Source organism: Falco cherrug, chromosome 6, assembly GCF_023634085.1.
Source record: "Falco cherrug isolate bFalChe1 chromosome 6, bFalChe1.pri, whole genome shotgun sequence".
Lineage (NCBI taxonomy): Eukaryota > Metazoa > Chordata > Aves > Falconiformes > Falconidae > Falco > Falco cherrug.
The window spans coordinates 44851489-44874870 of record NC_073702.1 but is presented as its reverse complement, the minus strand read 5'-3'; the positions used below and the strand labels follow the sequence as shown (position 1 = coordinate 44874870).

The window sequence follows — 23382 nt, the reverse complement described above, 5'->3', positions numbered from 1 at the left end:
GTGGTTGACTATCTATTAGGCTGCAGGTAGTTCAACAACTCATAGTTTCACCATTGCCAAGGATCTGTCATACGATGTTTCACTTTGCCCTCCTGCCCTTTACTTTGGGCTCCCTTCAGTAGTTTCATATTTTATTTTAATGTCTCCAGCGTGCTTGTCTTTTGCACTGCACTTTATAAGTCAATTGCAGTATGAAATAAAGGTTGTGTATAGCCATAACTGGATTTTAATTTGTAAAACAGGCCAGTTCTGCTGGATTGCAATCCACACACTCATTACTGATGAGCTGGCTCCAAGGTGCTCTCACTCCATATGCTCAGAGCAGCTCAAAGGGATTGAATTTCCGTTACAGGTTCTGCACGTAACAGATCCAAATCCAGTTTATGACAGTATGTCACCACCTGGAAGGAGTAACACCAAGAAGGACCTAGAGGAAGGACAACGTGCTGCTGGCCAACTCTTCCAGCAGAGCCAGAACAACCCAGTTCAGAAATCCCAGTATCTAAATCTAAAATTACTCAAAGGCCCAAAATACCTTCCCTGACTCTACTAGAGTCCACGTCTGAGTCACAGGCGGATCCTGTCACATGGTGGGGGCAACAGCGGACAAAGCCCAGCATCAAGTGCTCCCATTTCACCCTTCTGCAATCTGGCTGGCTCAGGCAAACCAAACCTCATTCCTGCTGACCAAGGCAGGATTCCTTTCCATTTCAACGGAGGGAGCTTCTCCCTGCATCTACTCACAATCCCTAACAGTGCCAGCAGCAAAGGCCTCCACGCTTCTCCAGGGCATGGTGGTGCCAGGGGTGCTGTCCTGAGAAATACCTATTCGGTGCTGCTCTGCCCATCCTTATGTTCCTCGCCCAAACTCCTCCTTCACCCTGAATTACCATGGTACCCCCACTCTCACACAGACCCTGAATTACCGTAGTACCCCCACTCTCACACAGACCCCTTAAGCCCAGTCAAGACATCTTGATGTTTTGACTCTACTGTTGACCACTTAATAAGCAAGTTCACAATCTTGGTTTTGATTAAAGCTCACAGCCCTTATTAGAGCACTTCACCACTATTCACTGTTTCCAAATCATACTTCCTAGTTTTGTAAAGCCTGAGTAGAGGACGGCCAGGACCCAATAGCTTGTCTTCAAAATCATGAGGCTTTCAAAGTAATACCAATTTTTTTTATTTTTTTTTTCTTTTCCCCCAGTTTTGCAAGCCTTCACAGCATCCCAAGTTCTGGGTTTTCAAGTTTTTTCTTCAAGCTGCTTTTTTTTTTTTTTTTCCCCAGGTCAACTGAGATTCTTCCAGAACTGTTCAATGGTAACAGTTCAGGATTTAAGAACAGCATCAACTCGTGGTAAGAGACTCATGGTAAAGTTGCGTTGCTAAGCCTTGTGAGTCATTTGTATAACACCAACCAAATCAGTTTATCACTTACACAAGACACTCTGACATGCTCCCCCTATCCAGAATTGCAGATTTTTTGTTTTCCACTGAAGGTTTTGATTATCCAGACCCAGCTGTAATTGGATTTCAGTATTATAATACAGCACTTCCTAATAAAAAGTTAATGAAGGCGGCCACAATTGAGTGGGTATGACCTATGACCTTCTCTTATGCTATGTTAATTTATTAATACCTTCCATTCATGGAAGGAAGGGGAAGAAGAGTGGAATCTATTGAACAGCTGGAAATTAAAACTGTTACCTGTAAGAGCTATTCACATGCTGTGAAATAATCTTCATGGATGCTTTGCAGGTAAACAAAAACCAAATCAGAATGGATTATGTCCTAAATTTCAGTGAAAACACAGAGCTCTACTAGCTTCAAAAGTGGGGATGCTAATGCCTTGGGTACTTTTTTAGCTACGATATGTGATTTAGAACCAAACCTACAGGTTGCAAAATTGGTGACATCAGAACTTTGGTATTTTGTGTAACAGTGCAGTGGGTAGGCTTCTGTGTTAATGCCAGAGGCAAGCAAAATTCACCTTTAACTATGCACACAGCCTGACAATTAAAGCACAAATCAAAAAAATTAAATACTTGAACGACAGACAAGAACTACAGACTACTGTCATGCACAAAGCCCACATCCCTGTTGTCTCTCAAAGTCTTTCAAAATAGAGAAGCCTGAAAATGTCAGGCTTAGTAAAAAGCCAGTTCACTGTTGTATAAACTTTTGCAGGATGCCAGCATGCACAGTATCCCCTCATGGATTTATCTTCTTGTGACAGGCAATCTGGCTTTAATTTCCCAAGTCTCTTTGTATTGCCCATTAACCATCAGTCAGCCTCCCTGTATCAACACCTTTCTGATATGCTATAAACTGCAGAAGTATTAAAAAATAAGTAATCATCTTCTCTATTTTGGTAAATCATAGAGTAAAATGATTTCTTGTCCTGAAGATTCTTGATCAATAAATTAATATGAACAAAACAAACAGGAATTAGTACTCCAGTACTATTCGAATATTTTTATGACCCAATTCACACTTAATAGTACAGATTCAATTCTAGCTTTTGGCAATATCTCTAATATTAGCGTGCTGTATCACCATCTGTAGCTTCAGCAGGATTCCAACTGATTACAAATAATAGATAAGAGGGAAATATTCTGGAAAAATAATATTTTTCTTCCCTAGAGATACTGTCATTTATAAGGAAGAACACAATTTTAAAAGAGCATAAAAAAATATTCCAATATTTCTACCATTATTTTACACCACCCTTTAATAAACTGAGGGAAGTGGAGAAATATTTTATGCTTTTTAAAATCACAGTATTTTATTGACTGTAGTATGCTCAAAAACTCAGTTATACAGTAAAACAATACTTCACACTATGAAGGGGTTCTTTGTGGTTATGGCACTTACTGAATTCTTCTAATATTTTGATTTTATCAGCCAGGTATTTAGTCTAATAACCACAGGAAGTTACTCTACTTTAGTGTTTCTAAATTCTGACAATTTTTGCTAGCTGAAAACTTTCACTCTGCATGACCGTCTCATTAACAACTCTTCATTTCACACTGGATAGGGCTTTTTTAATCATTGAATTCTCCTCCCACCCTGCCCTGGATGGATTGCTTCAAAGATTATCCACCATTTGTTTTAGAACAGCTAAACAGAGAATTTCAACTCCCTCAAACACACACACACTACTATTCATGCTCTTAAAATCCCTAGTAAGTATGTACCTAAAAGGAAAGAAATCCTGCTTGGTTTTTGGTTGTGTTTTTCTGAAGTCTAGCACTTCATCCCTAACAAATCAACCACTTTAGACTGCAGAGCGCTGAAGGGCTAAAATCATGTTCTCAAAAAAGATGACTAGAACTAAAACACAAGTTAAAATGAAAAAGGAAGTATCCACTTAAAAAAAAAACTAAATCAAAACCAAAAGAAAAATGCACCGTTCTTGGCTGTGATCTTAGTACTGTTATCAAAAGAACTAGAAAAAAATAAAGCTGACAAAAACTTGATTAACATAAAAACACGACATAATGGGGGCAATGCTAACATCAACTTTTAATAAGATTTAAATTCAAATATAATAAAGTATAAAAAATCCTAACTGCTTGACAACTCGGGGGACAAGGACTGGATACACTACATATGTACCAAAGCCCACTCAAGGATTCTGCCATCTTTTCCCATAGTCTTAACCCACAAGGGAGGACATGAACAATTATCATGTAAGTACTAGGTGAGAACTGCAAGAATGGTGAAAAGGGTATTTATTTACTTTCTGGCTTCAAAACAATAAAATCAGATCAAACTTATTGTGTGTATGCATTTCATTTCTTTTCATTTTGACCTTATCCTGATCCACATCCATTTTCGTATTCATGTAAAGCTTTGAAGCACTGTCACACATGTGCTAAGCATAGGGCTGTGCTGACATCTAAGCAGCTGCCAAAAGACACTGGGTCCATGACAGACATCCCATGGGAAAAACATCAAGAAAAGAACAGACCACTTGAATGTAATTTATCTGTCATTGATGTGCACAGCTACTTTACACGTATATATCAGCTGCACCACAAGAAAGACGTATCCTGATTCTCATGCCAAGTTCTCAGGGGAAAAGCTTTCAATCAGTAACAACAGTAGGTTTGATAAAGATCTCATCATTTGTTCTCACAGGTCAGCTTCACCATCTTGGATGGAGGTAAAAACCTCAGGAATTTTTGCTAAGGAAATAGCTTGCCCAAATACTGGTACAAAATACATCTGTTTTTATTTGCTGAGATGCTCAGACATTAAATATATCAACCGAACACCATCAGTCACTAATGAACATCAATTTCACATGTGTTTTTTAAAAACAGGCTAGCAGCATCTACAGCCATCAGTTAAACTTCAATGTACAGAGAAAGAATAAAGAAATCACCTTTGCAAAAACTTTAAAATTGATATTTTCAGACGTGTATAAGAAAAACCCGCAGGAGGTGGTGAGATACAGATTTGAACTAGGAAATTCAAGTGCTTTAACTTGAAGAGTCATTTTTTATGACAGACAGGAGGTTCAGTTTGGATAAACTATACACCTTTTTTATCTGTCACACCAGCAAGACCAGAGGTGTGCTATGGTTACTGGAGGTTTCATCTATCTGCAGAGAAGCATGCACAGATCTGTGTCTTAGAACTCATGAAAATCTAGGATTAGTCAATCTTCACTCAAGTCCTTGTCCTTGGTGCCTAAGGACCAAAGAAGAAGGGCCTATGGCAGACACACTACCTTCATAACACTGGCATGGTAACCTCTATATCACTGGCAGGGGCAACAAACGCTAATCTTTTAACAGTCAAGTAAACCTTTATTGGGGGAAGACTTGAAAAGCTTGCTCAGCTGGCCTTCAAGAGAGAACCAGAACCACACAGCAACGTTCATGTACAGCAGTGGGCAAAGCTTTCCTTCTCTACTTGCACTGAGAAAATTGCTACTGCCACCTTTATTTGAAAAAAAGCAGCCCAGTACCCTGATCTCCTGAAACGTCATGATGCTATTCCTTGTTCAGAGAACAAGTGCTATTTTCAGTCCTTCCAGTGGGGAAAAAACCCACATAGTATTTAAAAAACCCAAAGTTCTGGCACCAAGCCATGATGAAAAGCCAAAACTGATACAATTTCCAAAAAAACACTGGAATGTACTCTGCAAAACAGCTACAGTCCAATGTGTATCACCTGTTGGTGGCCTTCCATTACACCTAACTCCATAGCATCGATATTAGCTATCAGTCATTTCAACCCTGTGCAAGGGATTGTTGTTCATTATCTCAGTTCCTACTTTTTAAGTGTTTTTAAGGAGACGCATTAATTACACTCCATTTGGCTCTAAAACTTACTTCCCAAATCTACCAAATTACCCTCTCGTGCTTTCATTTCATTCAGGGCATGCTGTAATTCCCTCTGATCAATACAGCAGGCATTAGGAAAATGCTGGAAGAGCTTCACATATCAGTGCCACGCAGGACTGACTGCAGCTGAATACAGCAGGGCACAAGTATGCTTTCCAGGGTAAGTGACTGCCAGGACTGAAAGAAAAAAAATGGAGGACTTTTTCGTCTGTGCATTACACAGAATCACAGAATGGTCCAGGTTGGAAGGGACCTCTAAAGATCATGTAGTCCAACCCCCTGCTAAAGCATGTTCTCCTACAGCAGGTTGCACAGGATCATGCTCAGGTGGGTGTGGAATGTCTCCACATAAGGAGACTCCACAGCCTCTCTGGGCAGCCTGTGCCAGTGATCTCTCAACCTCAAAGGAATGAAGTTTTTCTGCAGATTCAGATGGAAATTCCTGTGTTCCAGTTTGTGCTCATTGCCCTTTGTCCTGTTTCTGGGCACCACAGAAAAGAGCCTGGCCCATCCTCTTGACACCTTGTCCTTCAGAGATCTGTACGCATTGATAAGATCCCTCTCAGCCTTCTCTTCTCCAGGCTGAACAGGCCCAGCTCTCTCAGCCTTTCCTCACAAGGGAGATGCTCCAGCCCCCTCACCGCCTCTGGACCCTCTGCTGGACCCTCTCCAGTAGCTCCCTGTCTCTCTTGAACTGGGCAGCCCAGCAGGGGACACAGCACTCCAGATGGGGCCTCACCGGGGCAGAGCAGAGGGGGAGGATCACCTCCCTCGGCCTGCTGGCCATGCTCCTCCTCACGCCCCCCAGGATCCCACTGGCCTTGGCCACCAGGGCACAGTGCTGGCTCGTGGGCAACTTGCTGTCCACCAGGGCTCCCAGGTCCTTCTGCACAGAGCTGCCTTCCAGCAGGTCAGCCCCAGCCTGTACTGGTGCAGGGGGCTGTTCCTCCCCAGCTGCAGGACCCCACGCTCGCCCTTGTTGAACTGCATTAGGCTCCTCTCTGCCCAGCTCTCCAGCCTGCCCAGGTCTCGCTGAAGGGCCGCGCAGCCTCTGCTGTATCAGCCGCTCCTGCCAGGTCTGTCCCACCAGCAGCCTTGCGGAGGGTGCGCTCTGTCCCTGCACCCAGGGCACTGGTGGATAAGCTGGACAGGACTGGACCCAGCACTGACCCCTGGGGCACACCGCTGGCCACAGGCCTCCAGCCTGACTGCGCCGCTGGTCACAGCCCCCTGAGCTCTGCCGTTCGGCCAGTTCTCAACCCACCTCGCTGTCCACTCATCCAACCCACACTGCCTGGGCTTCCCTCTGAGGATGTTATGGCAGACAGTGCCAAAAGCCTTGCTGAGGTCAAGGCACACAACATCCTCCGCTCTCTCCTCACCTACCCAGCCAGTCGCTGCATCATAGTAGGCTATTAGGTTGGTCAGGCACGATTTCCCCTTGGTGAATCCATGTTGATTACTCCTGATAACCTTCTTTTCCTCCACATGCTTTGAGATGACCTCCAGGATGAGCTGTTCCATCACCTTTCCAGGGCTGGAGAGGAGGCTGACTGGCCTGTAGTTTCCTGGGTCCTCCTTCTTCTTGTCCTTTTTGAAGATGGAGTGACATTGGCTTTTGTGCAGTCCTCAGGCACCTCTCCTGTCCTCCATGACCTTTCAAAGATGATGGAGAGTGGCTTCGCAATAACATCTGCCAGCTCCCTCAGCACTATGCGGTGCATCCCATCAAGCCCCATGGATTTCAGGGTATCAGGTTTGCCTAAGTCAGGGGTCCTCAAACTACGGCCCATGGGCCAGATACAGCCCCCCAGGGTTCTCAATCCGGCCCCTGGTATTTATAGAAACCCCCGGCTGGGGGTTGGGGGGGTTGGAACCAAGCAGCCGCAGATGACCTCCTGCCACTTCATCTGTGCGCCGGCCCCCTGTCTAAAAAGTTTGAGGCCCCCTGACCTAAGTGATCTCTAACTCGATCCTCCTTGACCAAGGAGACCTCCTTCTCCTCTTGCCGCCAGGGTCTGGGATTCCTGATGGCTGGCCTTGGTAGTAAAGACTGAAGCAACATGCTACTGAAGAAAGGTGCATCGTATCATCTGTACTTTGTGAGGATCACAACTGAAAATACTATTTTTAATGAAATATTTTAAGCGTTGGATTCAGGATTAATTCCTTCTGGCATCGTTTTATATGCCAAATAAAACCAATTATTGACCTTAACCATCTATTAGTTTAAATGTAAAGTTATCTATCTAGTCACATGAAGAGAGGCTACCTGAAAGACAATGACAATTACAGTGAATTTATTTTCACTCAAACAGGCAGAGTTCACAGTTCAGAGCTGAGGCTGCAGGAAGGTAAAAAACTGCACATAACTATTAATGCAATGCATTAGATTTACGAAGCAAGAGCATCTTTGTGCAATACATGACCCTAAGGAAATACTAAGAATTATCTGCTCATTTACAAATCTCTGCTCGTGTTTTGATTAGAAGAATGAAAAACAAAACAAAAAAATCCACTCAAGAACAAGATGGCTTGCCCATATGTTGTGCAAGGGATGATCAAAACGTGTGCATTCATCTTTTATCAATGTTTGTAAACACAGGCGTGTACTTCAAAAAGCATAATACCTGTAACTTACAGAAGTTACACCTGTCATTGCACTGAGCTACTCACCAAGCTTTCAGAAGTGAGGATGATTATAGAGGAAGCCCCAAAACTTTACTAAGTAGCTAATCACAACCAATCAGGTATCTAATCAGCTGGCCTTTTTACAGACAGCTGAGATGCAGCTGGATGAAGCTGTGAACACACCTCAAAATAAAGTATTTAGATAGGAAAAAGAAATTTTCATAATGTAAACAGGAAAGTGTCTGGGTTGGGTAAACCTGTCCAGCTGCTATTGCCCACTGGAGTATAGTTCCCATCCACAGCACCATTTAATGGTAACACAAAATTCCTGAAGTAAAAGGACCAAAATCTGAAGAAAGTTTTCAAGGTTAAAAACTCTTATCTAGATTACAGCCTTTTCCCTATTGGCACAGCTAGGCATTCCTAGCTAATGCCAACACAAGCATGAAAAATACAGGTCCAACACAAGCATTGCTTTAGTCTTCTGAGCTGAGTGTTCACTATGAAGACCTGACAAACATAATGCTTTACTCCATGCAAGCTGTTAATACTTCTGGGCAGGAGAAGCACAGAGTACCCAAAGGAAAAAAAAAAAATCTTTTAAGAGCAGAAGAGGGTATTGAAGAAATTTTAGGTGTGAAACACTTGTTTAGCCTTAGATTTCCCCCTGTCCCACCACAGTTAGTAATGATGAACTTAGGTTGATTCTGCCACTTGTCTACATCAATTTGTTTTTGTAACTATGCATTCAGAAAAAGTGAGTAATTTGTGTTGAGGGGATGAAAATCAGACGTACATCATTCCTTTAAGTGAGTTGTCTGAACTTTAGGAGCATAACAAATATCCACGTCAAGTAAAAATTACAGGTCTTGTGCACACAGACTTTGCAGCAAAAAGGTGAGGAAACCCAGATTACTGTAGCTTGCTCTTACTGGTAACTAAGCTAAACTGAATTGCTTTCCACATTACCCTCCTTCTGCTGATCAAAAGCCAACTGTTTCAACACACTGATACACACATGTGACAGAACATTTAAATGCGAGGACTGGTGGCTCAGGATGTGATTTTATGGTCAGTTTGAACAGAGATGAGTGAGGACCATCACACATAGTGGCTCTTCACCTCCACCCCATTTCTAACTACCCACTCCCACTTGCTGCACTAGCATTCACCGTGGGCCACATCAGTGAAACAATATGTCTGGAAACTAGATTAGAATACAGACCCATTTTCAGGCAACTGCTCTAGCTCACCTATATCAGCCTGGTGGCAATCTTGCACTACTGAGGAAAAAGGGACCTTTTCATCAGCAGGCTCCACTTTTTGGCTAGAAGCGACCACGGAATCTTGGCCCTTTCTTAGGAATTTCTTGAAACAGGTAAAATTTCTACTTTAATAACAACAGGGCCTTCAAAAGCGTTCAGGCATCTAAGCTTCATTAAAACAATACTACTTGAAAAGTTTTTTATTAAAGAAAGCCATAGGCTATATTATATAAATTAGTCTATGGCTAATTATTATTATATACATAACCACAATATCTCTGCCTCCCTTTCTGCTTTGGTGTTTTACAAGTGACAGTGAGAATTCTGCATGAGTTGGAAAGGAAACTTTCAGAAAAGCTGCACCTTCAAGTGTTGCAACTGCACAGCACAAAGACTTCAAAACTGCAGTTAGTTCTACCCAAATACCTTAGTAAGATACTACACTGTACCTACAGAAATGAATTGAGTCTGGAGAAATTAAGACAGTCACAAGAGAACTGTTGTCTGCCTCTTTTTTCTTTTCTTTTTTTTTTCTTTTTAAATGGCTACTATAAAACAGCCTTCTTGTCTGGGAAGACAGACACAAGACAGTACCAAACTGTGTTTTAGAGAATAAACCAACACACAGTAAAAAAAAACAACAACAACAAAAAAACCAAAAAAACCAACCCCAAAACAACAAACAGACCCTAAATGCCTGCTTCCACTTCTTCCTCTTGAAGAAACCATCACAATGCTGGTCCTCACTGAAAACATCATGAGGTACCATGATGATAGTGAGGGAAAGGTTGATGCTGCACAGTCACACATGATGAGAACAGTGTATCCCATCCCTATAAAAGGACTCATTACACACATTCATTAAATATATCTTATTGCTCTGCTTGAAAGTGTTGCACCTGCAGCAGAGTCCATGTTCTAGGAACTGCTGCCAGCAAAAGGGCCATCTTCACTTGCCTTATTAGCTCCAAAGGCAGTGTCTTGCTTTTGCATGAATACACTGACAGACAAAACATCACTAAAATCCTGGCTCCCCTTGACTCAATGACAAAAATTCCATTAGTTTAATCACCCAGAGATTTAACCCAAGTTACTTAAAAATGCCTGAAAATGCTGTGGGGAACAAGAGTTGGAAAGGCAAAGTGCTGTTGATGTAAACTCATCAGAGTTGCTCTGCACATAAGTAAACATACTATTAATTAAAAATTGAAACCAAAAAAAAGCAAGAAGAAAGCAAACGCAAAATAACAGCAGCTCACCTTTTGAGGGGGTGGTCCGTGGTCATCCAAGTAAGTGGAATTTCCTACAAAAAGAAGAAGGATGAAGATAAAACAAAAGTCATCCAATGCAACTTCAAAACTTGCCAATTCGTGGAACCAGTGTATCTCTATCCCACTGGTTCTGTGGTTTTAAATAATTCAAGGAAAATAAATATCCTCTGCTTTAATTTTTGATTAACAAGAGAAAAACAAAACTAATTTGTTTTGGCTACATTTGTGATAAAAGATTAGATGCACATTGTCTCTTTAGCAAAAACCTAAATGGGCCAAGGCAGCTTTAATTAAGTAATCACAGCCTTCAATTATTTGCATGACAAAAACTGTTGGTTGCATCCTTGCACATTTTAAGCACAGTTAACCTTGAAAAGATTCCTTAAATAATAAAGTATCAAAGCCCTTAATTAGATTTTGGTCTGATGGAGTTGACAAGTATTCACATATCCCTCTTCTAAGATGGATTTTCCTCAACCTCCAAGCTACTTTTTTTGTTCCCAAACCGTATTGATTGAATGGGAGTTGTATTCTGATGTAATTACACCTGCTCTTTCAAGACGCTTCATTAATTCAGATGAAAAGGTTCAAAAACGAAAAAAAAAGCTTCTAAATCCTCCCTTCTTAGTTAGCTACAATAAAAAAGGCAACAATTTCAGACTTTTTTTTTGCAATACAAACACACACATAAAATACACCCTCCCACATACACCCATAGGCTGTCTTCCCTGTAGCTGTCCTTCCTGAACCCTTCTTCTGAAGGATTAATCAGGAGCTTTCCCAACATGTCCCAGCAGAAGATGAAACCTTGCAGCAAGTCTGAAAGTTTCCTTCGGGCCACAGATGCCTCTCCTCTCAGTCATCCTCCTACCAAAGACAGCAAAGCCACCTCTGCTCTAATCTTACATCAGTACAGAGTACGAAAATCATTTTTACAAGTGCCTACTATATATCCATAAGTCACATGGAGAAAGACTGTAAAAAGCATGACCCACTCATGACCATCTCTGTTCCTGGGATGTTGCATGGGCAGCAGATACTGCCTCCAGGGCAACACAGGCTAGTGGGAATAAAACCATTTGGCACCAAAGAGCTCTTCTCTTGCCAACCTGGCCAAAAGGACACTGGGTCACGTTGTTTTTCGGAGTGCCACAAACCCCATAGATTTCTGGATCCAGGAGGCAGTAAGGAGAATTTTGTGTGTGAGTGAGTGTGATAAATTTCCATGTACAATAAAAAGTCAGGATTTGTTTGCAGAAGTATTTTGCTTTCTGTTTTTTTCTCTGCTTTTCTAGCATAGGTTATGAAGCTATGGCAACTTGTGTCACGTCTTCCAACTCATCTAAAGTTAAGTTCCAATACCTCAAATTCATTCTTTTACAGATGTACCCACCCTGATCTTGCAATTTTGCACAACTACTAAAGCCAGAACGGTAACTTTTCGATGGTCATCTGAAATCATCGGTCACCTTCTGAACCATGCCAGAAACTCATCTTTCTATACATTTGACACAAATACCCATCCTCTGAACAACCCAGTTGATTAATTTAATGCCATGGATAATACAGCTGATTCTCCATATTCAGGATAATTTCTATTTATCCATTCCTCTGATACAATTCTAATTGCCAGGGAAGTAATTCAAATTCAGTTCCTAGACTGCTAACAGAGTTATATATGGCTTTCCAATAAAGTAGCTACGCCATACAGAGTGAGATGGACTTAAAAACAAGCATTTCAGGAAATCCCAGAGTTACACCTGGGAGAGGAGCAAGGAAAGCTCTGTTAGTGCCTCTCCTTTCACACTCATTTGGGATTTAACTTTCCTGTAGGATCAGGCTGTTGCTACACAGTTCATAGCAACTTTCTGCTCTTCGTAATCACGCAAGCTGAAAGACCAACACTGTCATTGATAAAAATAGCTCTTATGGTCTTCTCATTGTGTCAGGAAAATTGTTTCATTTTGTTCCATGCTTTAGCATGCTTAAGTGATGTTTGCTAAAAAAGCATTTTTGTTGTCTAAACAAGTTAACACATCAGAAATGCCATAAACATTATATAAAAACTACTGGTTTGTTAAAAAGAATAATAAAACTTTGAATTTTATAATTGGTATTAAGAAGGATACGTTAATAGTCATGTATTTTTTCTCATCTCCGCAAAACATAGGCAGTTTACGCTTACCTAAATAAAAAGGAATATAAACTACACATATACTAGCTATATATTTAGCAATCACCTATCACAAACCGTTTTGCTGTAGAGGATTTGAATTACCACATTCTCTTGAGAAATGATCATTAGTCATAGTTTAGAGTACCTTATAAAGCAGTGTCAAAAGTGTCTGAGTTGTATTACAGAAACCTTTTTGAGATTTTCTTTAAAATTAGAAGCCAATAACAAATTTCACCTCTCTGTACAAGTAATCTATGTACTTAGCATGCATACTGCATTTTCATTCCTTTGTAATTTTTTAATGATTAACATCAAAATATTCCTGGCTTTGAAAATGCATCCTCTAGGTTTTATTTCTGTTCTTAAAATGTTCGTTTTTTACAGCACAGTCTAGTTACTACTGTACCCACTTGAAAGACAATAGTGCAATTTTAGCCTGTTTTATAAAGGTCTTCACAGCAGTTACTTGCTCAAACCCAGAAGCAACTAGGAGGGATACAAACTAATTGCTAGACAGACAAAAGTGATCAAGGAAATTAAGAGTAGCGACCTGAAACCTAGTCAGAATAACTTACAAACCAACAGCAGAGGAAGGAAAGCTGCAGACATTCCCCATCCCCTTACACTGCCCCACATGCCATGTGCTGAGCTAGCTCCCTTCTCCTGCCAGATCGCCTCTTACTTCTGCTCCTCAGGCATATGAACCAGAGTCGATCTCGGCATCCACAGCATGCCACATCAATCCAATAGTCTGAATACTTCTGGGTTCAAGTTTAAAACGAGTATTTTTTTTTCAAGAATAAAAGTGAAACCTTCTATTGTATGATTCGTACCATACCCTAAGTAAAAGGCACTAAAATAACTCAACAAATCCAGCTGCGATGGAGTAGAGTGGGCAGCTCTGGGGTACACCAGCCAGTTCCTTAATCTCATGAAGCCCTGCACATGCTCTCACTGATCATCATGTCATAGAATCAGGCTTTCATTGTGCTTGCAAAACAGGGGCCACACTACAGGAGCCTTAATGCATTCAGAAGTATCCTGAAAAATGCGCACTTTAGGTCAGAATATTTCTGCAGAAAACATGCAGGGAAGATGATGACTTTCTAACACAATAAGAGCTATGAGAAACTTATTAAGCATGACTCCCAAGTTGGGTATTTACAAATTTTATGAACTTAAGACAGGGCGCCTCTTTCACACATAAGGCCACTTTCCAGAGAACACATATCCAACTAGGCTGGTTTAAAAACAAAAGAAAAATCCAGCATTATAAATATTGCAACAACAGAGAAATACCAAGGTAAAGCCAATCTATGAACTATTGTCCCCTAACAGGCGACAAAGTAGTACAAAAAGAAGAGTTGCACAGTAAAAATCAGGGGCTTAGGAGCAAATACCACGAACACTGAAACCACTGTTCATAAGCTCAAGTGTTTACTGTAACTGCATCAACACAACAAGCTTATCTAAGATGGAGAACATTACTAAACAGCTTTTATATGCTCTAGCACAGACAGCATGTGTTTGACATCATTAAGTGCCACAAGGAAGAGAAGAGTCTTTCTTTGGTGGATATGATAAAGCTATAGATTAGGTCTTCTCCCCTCATTAAAAATCTAGCCCACTGCCCCAGAGCAACCTATGTCATTAAATTATTTTTAACTTTTAAAAATTATTATTCTTAAAATATTATTAAATAAATTCTCTGAAGTAATTTTTAAAAACTTTACTAAAGACATTGTTGTCGCCTGACAAGACACTTCCAGATATTTTCTTCCTAGAGAGAAGTATTTATTCTTTAAGCATGAAATTTTCTCCCTTGTAGTATATTCTGCCTTACAGTAAGGGCATGAAAGTGTAAGGCATTAGAAACAAGTCAAACAGAATAATCAAGTCTCAAAACAACGGTATTATGCATTACACAAACATGCTCAACAGCGCACTTGAGCTGACTGAACAGTTTCCTCCAGCCTCTGTTGGAAAAAGAAGAAAAAGAAAATAATTCAGCTTTATTACAGAAAATGGTGAATATGTGGAAACAGTCCAAATTTGTCCATAATTTTTTGTCTTTGAGGTTAAATGAATCAGCTGTATGCAAAATCTTTGGGGAAACCTTGTGGATATGTTCCTTTTTTCTTGGAATCACTGAAGTGTGGGGGTTTTGCTTGAAGCCAGCCAAGCTTACACAGAGAAAGATGGTCAGTCACCAGGATTAACGACAAATATTACTGTGTCCGGTTTCAGAACCACAGAAAACAAGAATAACTGCCATCGTGGAAAATGCCTTTCCAAAAAAATGACCAGGGAGTACGGGAAGAGGTGGTAAATGGGCTTGTGTATAAACTGAAGATCCTTTGATAGCAATGAAAACGGGGTCACTCCATTTAAACAATTCAGGTATCACGTGGAAAGAACTGAGTAGACATGAAGGGAGGAAGTCAACATGGAAAATGTGGAGTTTTGACTATTTTCCTGGAGCAGGGTTTTCCCTTGGTGGGAATCACAAGCAGCAGTTTAAGGGAGCTGAGATCCAGCTACTGCCAAATTTAATGTGTCTTGTGAAAATCCTGCTTTGTTCTCTTCATTTGGTCACAGTCTCAAACTTCCAGGTGCCGATACAACCTCTACTGGCACACCATCCTGTAGATCATCTGACATCTAAAGGAAATCAACAGTTTTAATAGTTGTCTGATGAGTCTTCTGGTCTGGACATCAGGGCTTTGAAGAATGACTCCCGCACCAAGCACCCCTAATCATTAAGAACTGTGCTTTCAAATGAACAAAAGTGCCAGTGAGTCATCAGAAGAGGATCAGTTTTGCTCGGCTTCCAGACAAGAAATTATTTAAGCAAGAAACCGGAAAGCCATCTACAATAAAAATCAGTTCATAGCTTCCCAGTGCCAGTTATTTTGCTCTATGCAATCTCCTCGCTCTCTTCTTTCCACCATGAAAAATTTCCCACTACAGAAAACACCGGGGAGGCTCCACCACTAGAACCTTTAACTCAAATAAGATGCCCACAGCTGGTAGCACATACCCAGGCCAGACAGGACTGTCAGAAACAATAGATTGGGGGTGGTTTCTGCAGTTTATTCTCAGCCTCCTGCATTTTATAGGTGTCTCTCTTCCTATTTTTTTTTCACCTTTATGGTTTTTTCCTCCCAGCGGAGGAGCGGACATCCTTAGACATTTCACAGATTTTTGCACATCTGAAATACTATGTTCTTAGTCATCATGTCATGGAGCCCTTTGTGGTCCAAAGACAGGAAGGGGGCTAGGAACTACAATGTGAAAACCAGCAGCTTAGCAGAATGATGTTGCCCAGCTCAAACCCAACCTAAAAGAAAACCCCTGCTACTGCTCAGGTCAGCATGGCCACACCAGCTTTAACAGAGGGAACTTTTTCAGACGTGTGCAGAGAAGATTAAACATAGCAAAACACAGCAAAACCCCACTAACCAGTCTGTACTGGAATAAAAAGTGATTTACTGCAATTTCTTCCCTCATATGTAAAAGGCTCTGTACCTACAACTGGTTTCCTCTGTGCAAAACTAACATCCTGTCAAAATTTCAATTTGACCATGAAAAAAAACATGAAGCAAGCATTGTTTTTTAAAAAAATATTCCAAAATGGATTTTTCTGCTTCCTTTCTTGCCTTTCAAAACATTTTGGTTATTCCTCATTGTTTAAATCATAAATACCAAAAACCCCAACACCAAACCTATACATTTAATTCACTCTACATCACTGCACGCAATGAAGCAAAGAAACTGTAACATGATAAAAATACCTATTTGGCTTTATTACCCACTGAACTGAACCCTGGAAACTTCAGGAAGATACAACTCAGATTTGTTTATCTACCAGTTTCATACTTCTAACACAATTAGGAGAAAAACTGGCACACAAGTACAGTTTTTGAAAACTTACTGGCAATCCTGCATATGTAATACATATAAAAGTAGTACTGAAATACAGATACGGAGGATTTGTATAACAGTAGGTTCTAAACCAGTACAGAATATACGTTACAGAAAGATTCTAAATGAAGAAAAATACTTCTATGAAAACAAATATTTAAGAATACTGACTTTCTGTATACTTATCAGTTTGTCCAAATCTATTAGTGTTCATATATTTATACACTTGCATTTTAATACACTGAAGACTAGAGTGTTAACTTGTTCCATAAACCAGTTTCTTAGGAGAAACGTCCACATTATTGGTTACATTCAAGCATACTGAAATTTATCATTGTAATTCATAAACAAAAAGTTAAAAACTTTCAGTGGTTTAGTCCAAATAAAAAAAAAAAATAAAAAAAATCAAGGTTCTGATATGACCCACCTCTCCAAATTATGTGATCTACAGCAAGCAATAAAATGAAAATATTGCAGACATTGGGTTTATTGGCAACACTCCTGGTGCTTTCTGCTTTTGCTTCTACCCTCTAATGACAGAGTTTCCAGCCTATAACTCCACAAGTAAGAGATGAAAGATCCATTTTAGTGAATGTTCAGAAACTTTGGTTAGATGAAATCGAATCTGAACATTTGATAATGAAAACTTGGCTAAAACCACTCCCAAATAAGGAGAAAAATCTTCCTTTTTACAAACTCACAAAGAGATACCTAGATGGTCTGACATCAGAAAGTTCATAATCTTCCTACTACAAGCACCCACATTGTGTGTTTGTCCTATATACATACATATCAAGCAGTTGAATATTTTGCTCTGTGACTCTTGCTCCATGCTGGGAGACTTTTCCTAACCCCTCATTACCAGACACCTGCATCTTATCCTTACTTCGGAAGTCTTCCAAGACCAGCTGACACCAATTTTTTTTCTTGTACTGGCCTTTAGCACCCAGAAGTCTTCACTGCCTAGTATATACTGGCCCCAGCCCAACCTACCTACAAACAGCAGCCTTATCCTCTGCATTGCTAGTTCTCAGCCCCCTTCCACTCCTCTGAGATCCTTCCTCCTTGCCCTTGTCAGCTCTTTGCAGGTTCAGCCATCCTTGCTGCTCCTGACAGCAGCACACCGCCTGCCCAGTTACCCCGGCGAGACGCTGCTTGCTGCCCTCCTGGTTTCAGCACGTGCGGCAGAGCGGTGCGGGCAGGACAGGGAAGGTGCGGGTTAGGCATGGCTATCCTTCTGCAAAGACAGGAGATTCCAGAAGGCAAAGCTACTCCAAAATCAGAGATCCTCTGCAAATTGTGTGGTTAAGCCTTATTTCAACACACCTTATACAGAAAAGTAACAAGCATTTCAAATGTACAGACAGGTGTTTCATTTTATCATTTGTTTTTTGGGTTTTTTTTGTCAATAAACTGCTTTATTACTACTGGGGGTGGGGGGAGGGTCAGGAAGTGAATCAAGTAATAAAACCAGCCCCAACAGGTATTTTCCTGCACTCAAAGGAAAAGCAGATATGCAGTTCTCTAACAAGACAGCACAGAAAATACCCGATGACCCTCCCCCCTCCTCCCCACAAAAAGTGCTATTAAGCCAAACTATTTTGTTTTTTCACTATGAGCACACAGACTGCAATCTACCTCTGCGGCCAGGTAACTCTTTACTAAATGCACTTCAAAGCCCCATTAAGCTGTTATTCACCTTCACTCAACTTTTCAGCTGGTTCTCAAATTCTGCTTTCTGGTATCACATAGCAAGTGGACACTGATTAAATACGGGGTCTTCTTCCCTCACCAAAGATTTTTGTTACTAATTTCTGTCACAAAGGTGCCAGATATTTTGTAATGACTTGTATTCTTTTCTTAATTTCCTTAGCAAGATTTACCTTAACAAAAATGCAGTCAGTTCTATAAATACACACTACTATGTTTCTTGGTGCCTTTTGGGGTATTCCTGGGAAATATTCTCCCAAAATGTGTGATCAAGCAATACTTAAACCTAGGCAACTACAAACTAAGCTGTTCAAAATTTAAGGGGCAATTTGGGAAGAGCTCACAGTTTGACAGATAAACTGCCACTCACTGAAACCATAAAGACTGGTCTCCTACTTGATTTCCTAACTGGTTAACATAAAAAGAATAGTGGAAACTGTCAAATTACTATGGCTGAACACAAAAAGGATCAGAGTACTCTGAAAGTAGATAACAAAACCCAACACTCTTAAACTGGAAACAGAAAAATGTTGCAGTACGTCAGGGGTATGAGGACTGGCCGCTACTGGAGATCTCCAAGGGCAGATTAGGCAGGCATCTGCCAAGAACAACCCAGGTGTTGCCATGCTGCTTTAGAACCAACAGGCAAATTAAACTAGCTCCTATTCCAGACCTATTTCTTTTTAACAATTTTTTTTATTTTTTTAGTCAAGTAAACTTCCCCTGGGTGTTCTGAGTCCTGTCACTCAATAGTCTCATTCACGACTTGAAAAAACGCATTAAAGAGCACTAGTATTAAAATTGGTAACAATACCAAACAAAGGGATTTGACATCTGCTGAAACTCCAGGGCAAACAGATAAAGATACTTACAAGTTAAAGAAATAGTCTGAAAACACAAGATGCAATTCAGTAAAAAAAGGCATAAAATTTTTAACTCCGATACAGGCGACATCATCAGAAGAGCAGAACTGAAACAAAGGGGAAATTGCAGGAAAAGAGCATAGGGAGAGATGATGGGAGGTGAATACCACTTCTTGCCTTTGGACCTCTTTGAGCGCTCTGTGAAAACTTTTCAGGAAGATCTTTCTACTCCAGCTGAATGTTCAGCGAGAGTTTCACTAGCTTGGCAAGAAGTCTGTTTTAAATGACTGTCACATGAAGACACTTCAGAAGGCTTAGGGTTACTGTTTCCCCCTTTTCCTCCTGAGTGCTAGATAGGTGCGAGAATATTTGCAGGCCATTTACCTTCATCAGAGAAAACGTTTTTACCTCTATCCTACAGAACACAAGGCACGTAGGAAGAAACGCTGTGGGACAAAAGATGGCAGCAGGGCCAGGACACTTCCCCTTTCAACGCACATGCTTTCCACTGCACCTCCCTCTGCAGTCCTGTGCTTCGCATGTGTAATTCCATAGACAAACCTTCTCTCCACAAAGCTCTCCCCAGCAAAGTGATGGTCATTTAAAGGTGAGGTTGAGGGCTGGACAGAGGACATAGTGCTGAAGCTTCAATGAAGACCCTGCCGCGTGCGAGGTCCCTTAGGCTCACTTTGCTCTACCATTCAGGCTGCAAACTGCAGGGAATGTGTGTCTGACCAGACACCTTCTCAGATGATACCAGTCTCATGAGTTTCCCATTACATCAATACCAGACATCAGCTCTGTCTTTTGCATGACAGTTTTCCAGAGACAAGGATTTTATTATTTAAACTTAACCCAACTTGCAAGCTTTATTCTTGTCCACTGCTTTCACGTAGATATTTTCAGATACACCTCTCTTTTTTCCTCCTGCACAGGAAATCTTGGAAAACAGCAAGTCAGCGAGCACATTTTGGAAAACATCCAGCTGGCAAGTCACCAGTTATTCAAGGAAGACTTTTATTACTACTATTAGTATTATTAAGTACTATGCTGCAAATGCTATCCAGAATGTGTTGTTTGTTGGGCGTTTGGTTTGAAGTTCCTGTCCCTGGAGGCACATTTCCCAGAAGCTGCCTAGGTCTGTGGTCTGACCTCAGAGGCAACCTTTTGAGTGGAGAAGAAACGCACACGCTTCACAGACAATTGGTCACATACAGTGCTAAAGAATTAGTCATATTTTTATCATGATAAAACCAAATGAGTTTTGCTTGCACATGTTTTTCACAGCATCTGTCAAGTCATACAGTTGCTATGATTTTGTCACACTTCTTTACAGAGGCTGCTGCATTTAGGATAATGGACTCCCATATGAGGTAGCCTGCAGGACTGAGCTGTATGTCTGTATGGTTTTCCACTTTCTTCACAGTTCACATTATCTTTCCATCTGATTTCAAAAAGTACGTCTGATAATAATAAAAGAGCCTTTTTACAAGTCTGTCTCCTTTTCCTCCTACCTTTTCTTTTTGGTGTGCCATGACAAAATCATGTAAAAATCTTCTCTATACTTACATCCATCTTGAAAAGCAAGAGCATGCCATCTAAGAAGTGGCTATCCTTCTATTGCTTTCTTCTCTGAAGATAAAGTTAAAAAAAATAATTACAAACTGTTTAACCACTACTAGCTTCTAATCCTCAAAAGGCTTAACAGGCAGAAAACTGGAAGCAGCATTTCTTGCCAAGGTCTGTTAGAAGCCTGTAACTGCAGAACAGAATATGTAAGTAGGTCAGATAAGGAACATACTGTGCCTAAATGAGCTATTTCTTCTTTATGACACATTAGCATAAAGTTTTATTAATCTCTATTACAAAAAATACTAAAGCTTCAGATGGCTTTCTAGACTTCAATATGATTTAATAGAAATATTTTCCCTTACTATAAATACTTTGGCCAAACTGCTCAATTTTCACACTATCCAGCTACTGGCTCCTGTTCATGAAGACAATTTAACTTCTTTCTATCCCCGTCTCACACAGATGCATCTGAGTGATGGAAATATTTCTCAGTGCAAAGGTTTTGTATTTTAGGAACTCCTACATAGAAATTGCATATTTAAAGACAGGAGGCAAGGTTTAGCAACCATAGAGCATTGGTCTGGGCTTAAACCTGCCTTTCCGTTTCAGCACCCTCTTGTCTCCTGCAACTGTAAAAGGATGGGATTAACCCCATTCCTGTCCTTCTACCCACTTGCAATACATATCCTCTACCTCAGATTTCAGCTTTCACTGAAAAATAAGTAATTTTAGTACACTGAATGGATAACAGAACTCAATACTTCTGAAGGAATTTTCTTCTTCTGCAATGCACCGCAAGTGGCCAGCACAAGCATTGTGATTTCTAGAAAGACTACTTTCCCTGCCTTCTGCCTCATTTCTCATGACCTTAAACAAGATTCGTACCCATTTTTGTACAAGTGCTTGATTTCTTAGATTGATTCATAAACATTCTGTAGGAAGCCCTATGAAAAAATAATTGAATGTATTTTTATAACTTTTGTTCTTCAAAATCTAATGCTGTCTTTTTTAATGAAGCTCAAGACCCACAACGAATACACAAGGCTTACAGGTTTGAGACACACACATCCAGCAGTAAATACAAATATATACTGAGGGGTTTTCCCAGATTGTAAACAGAAAAGATCTGGTCATCAATTGTCAAGCATTTAGTATGCTTTCAATTTTCAGAAGTCCGAGTGAAAACATTTGAAAGACAGCAGACACTTGAAGAGTTTTCAGACTTATTTATTAATTCTGCCAGCCTTAAGCTTTCCAATGACTAAGACAGCATCGCAAAAGATGTCAGCAATAACGAGTTCTGCATTAATACTCTTATGTCAAAAAGGCAACGACACTGTATGCACTGTCATACAAGCACACAAGCCATCCAAAATTTCATCAACCTCAGCAGAAGTCTTCAAATTGGCATTATTTCTCTCATGCTCTCCACCTGCCCCAGAAAGATTTACACATTCTATATATACTACTAACTTAACTGGTGAGGAGTTCAACTCAATGAAAGTACTAAGAAGGTCTGAAATGCATTTTGACTCACTTATTTAGGACTGCTCTTGGGTGCTTTGACCGTGCTTATGAACTCTGAGATGCAAACATTCACTACTGGTAACAATTACCTAGGCGTGCTCTTTCTTTTTATATCATTTTCCTGTGTTTTATTTAGCTTGGCGAACCACATCAGGATGTCACCACTACGATGTGGTAGTTCAATAGATCTCTAATTGCCACTCACCAGCCCTCCTGTAGACCATGCTTCTTACAAGAGACATCTTAAAATATATCAAAAACATCTGTGCCATGTAGACTATTGCAATATAGTAGCCATTATCTAAATTCAGCTTCTCAGTGTACACATGCATTAAGAGAATTCTATCTACACATAAATACACAGTTATAGCCAATAAAAATTGTTCAAAAAAGTTAAAACAAAAGGTATTTGTATCAGCTTATACTATGGGACAGTATAACTTAAATGTGTTATTGCATTACATTACTAGGTTTGTTTTCAGACATGCCTGTCAGTCTTTTTTTGTAGGAGTAATAATGCTTTTTTTAATGCCAGAGCTTTATGGCAATACTTCTAAACTTTTGCTGAAAGGTGAGAATAGGCTTTTTGTTCTACTCATACAGCAGGCAGAGTGGTGCAATTCTAAACATTTCACAGGGTCATTTCAGCGACAGTATTTCATTTCTACAAGTTTCCATTGAGCTTGGCTGAGATACAGAGTAAAGAAATTACAGCATACTGAAAATTAACAATCAGATACATGAAAAAATGCAATTCTTCATTCTTTATTCTGTATTAGATTCTACGTTTCTCAGAAAGATGACAATTGGTCACCAATAACGATAGGGAAATTTACCTAGAGAAATCTAATCAAGAGAACTACCTATTGTTTTACATAAAAGAAAGCCTGAGGACCCTCTAGAGCTAAATCAGCCCACTGTTTAATGTTATCTAACTGCCAACAACAGCACTTGTTAACAAGATTTTACGAGAAGTTCATCATTAACTGCTAAACATGGGTTCTTCTCATTTTCTTCTACCCAAGAAAGCAAGAACAAAAACCCCCACCATCTTATACAAATGTAAGACGTAAGTACCATCTT

The 23382-nt window shown here is 40.2% G+C and overlaps 1 protein-coding gene across 1 annotated transcript in view; it reads right to left on the bottom strand.

Annotated features, from left to right (window-relative positions):
* The window catches only part of UST (uronyl 2-sulfotransferase), a 166402-nt gene that overhangs the window by 94246 nt on the left and 48774 nt on the right, over window positions 1–23382 (bottom strand). The window contains exon 2 of the mRNA XM_055714566.1: window positions 10516–10559. Coding sequence (XP_055570541.1) covers window positions 10516–10559 — 44 coding nt within the window. The remainder of the gene's footprint in view (window positions 1–10515; window positions 10560–23382) is intronic.